Raw genomic sequence first — 1,672 nt, forward strand, 5'->3', positions numbered from 1 at the left:
GATTTTTATAAATAAACATTTATATAAAATAAAATAATGTAAAGGTGTCTTACTTGTAAATGATCCATTTCATGTTGCGCAATTCTGGCTAACACATCTTTTGCTTTGAAACGAAACGGCTCCCCCAATCGATTGAATGCTTCGATTTGAATTTCCTTCGCTCTCGGCACTTGCGCACAATAATAAGGAATACTTCCGCACATTTCATAGCACACTGTTTTCTCAGGATTTATTATTTTTATTTTTGGATTAATAAAATATGTCAATGGAAAAGGTTCGATATTATATTTTCGATAATATGGATGAAGTTCTTTCAAAGATTGTTCCGTTATTTCCAGAGCAAATAATTGCCAAGAAAGACCGAGTTGCGGCGCTGATAGTCCTACTGTGCCACTTTTTCTCAGTACTTTATGTAAATTATGAAGTATCTACAATAAACATACAAAATATTAGTAATAGCTTGCTAAGGAATCTAATATCGTATAATTAACTTGTTAACCGGAAATGACGAGTTAACTCGTCATGGAATTTTGAAGAATGCGCTAAAACCAACAGTCGATACATCATTTCTTTTTTATTGCCACCGTGTTGGCACTGTTATGCACTGTTGGTGCGTATATTGCTTCAAATTATATCATACCGTTCAATGAAGTATGAAATTTTTATGTACAACAATAATATACAACAAAATTTGTTAGTTTCTAATTTGTTTCCATCACTTTTATTGTATATTCTTGTAATAAAAAAGAAAACAAAAATCCTCATTTCATGATATAATATTTTTCAGTTGAATTGTTTCTTTATTTATTGAAGAATATCTGTCTTTTAGTTTACTATTGTTACGATCGTATCAAACATAGATTATGACAATTTGCATTTACTGCAGGCATGACGAGTTAGCTGATCGTTGCAAGTTTGTACCGGCTAATAATTTTGTTATATGATAAATTTCGTACAATTTTCTTATTTTTATTAGGATCTTTTTTAAGAAAAGTACAGTATAGAATATGAACGTCTTATTAATTTTTACGTAATAATATGTTGCATTATTTGTTTTCCCTTTTCCACACAAAAATAAACGTATCAAATTTAATTTATTTCAAACGTTTATTTCATTGTCAAAACGAAGGAATTATTTAATTTTTTACATTGGAGATAGCATATTAATTAGAAAATATAGTTAATAGCAATATTGTACCTTTTGAAATTCTTGCGTTTCCACTGTCTTCAAATCTACTGGTGTTGTTTTCTGCCGTAAAACAGGATTGCCAATGTAACAGACGTTAATTTTAGGTGGCTTTAAAATCTCAGATATTTCTTTAAAGCTTATAGAAAACGAATCTTTAACACTTGCAAAACTAAGTAAACGTGTTCCACTCTTCTGCATGCCTATTACACATCTACTGATTATGTCAGAGTATCTAAGCATTATTGTCACGACTCTTTTACAATATTTTCAAGACTTTATAGGATAGTCTATAGGTTAAACTCTTATAAAGTCTACAGACATGTTGGTACTACATTTAACATAAAATTACATTGCACATCTTTTGTACAGTTTGCCTTAGAAATCATAAAAATATATTCGAATAATAAAAAATTTAATAAACTACACCATAGTATCGTTTACACCTACATACTCAAATTGAAAACTTTTTTATTTCGATTTAAA

At 29.1% G+C, this 1,672-nt stretch overlaps 2 protein-coding genes across 2 annotated transcripts in view; one reads left to right on the forward strand and one right to left on the reverse strand.

Moving 5' to 3' along the window:
• Nucleotides 1-1,429, reverse strand: part of LOC108571904 (peptide deformylase, mitochondrial-like) — a 1,782-nt gene extending 353 nt beyond the window's left edge. The window contains exons 1-2 of the mRNA XM_017934062.1: nucleotides 1,199-1,429; nucleotides 54-428 (exon numbers count right to left, since the gene is read on the reverse strand). Of these exons, the coding sequence (XP_017789551.1) occupies nucleotides 54-428; nucleotides 1,199-1,429 (606 nt within the window). The remainder of the gene's footprint in view (nucleotides 1-53; nucleotides 429-1,198) is intronic.
• Nucleotides 1,394-1,672, forward strand: part of LOC108572076 (3-hydroxyisobutyryl-CoA hydrolase, mitochondrial) — a 2,903-nt gene continuing 2,624 nt past the window's right edge. The window contains exon 1 of the mRNA XM_017934262.1: nucleotides 1,394-1,417. The gene's annotated coding sequence lies outside the window, so the exon portion shown is untranslated. The remainder of the gene's footprint in view (nucleotides 1,418-1,672) is intronic.

This window comes from Habropoda laboriosa, unplaced genomic scaffold, assembly GCF_001263275.1.
Source record: "Habropoda laboriosa isolate 0110345459 unplaced genomic scaffold, ASM126327v1 scaffold67, whole genome shotgun sequence".
Taxonomy (NCBI): domain Eukaryota; kingdom Metazoa; phylum Arthropoda; class Insecta; order Hymenoptera; family Apidae; genus Habropoda; species Habropoda laboriosa.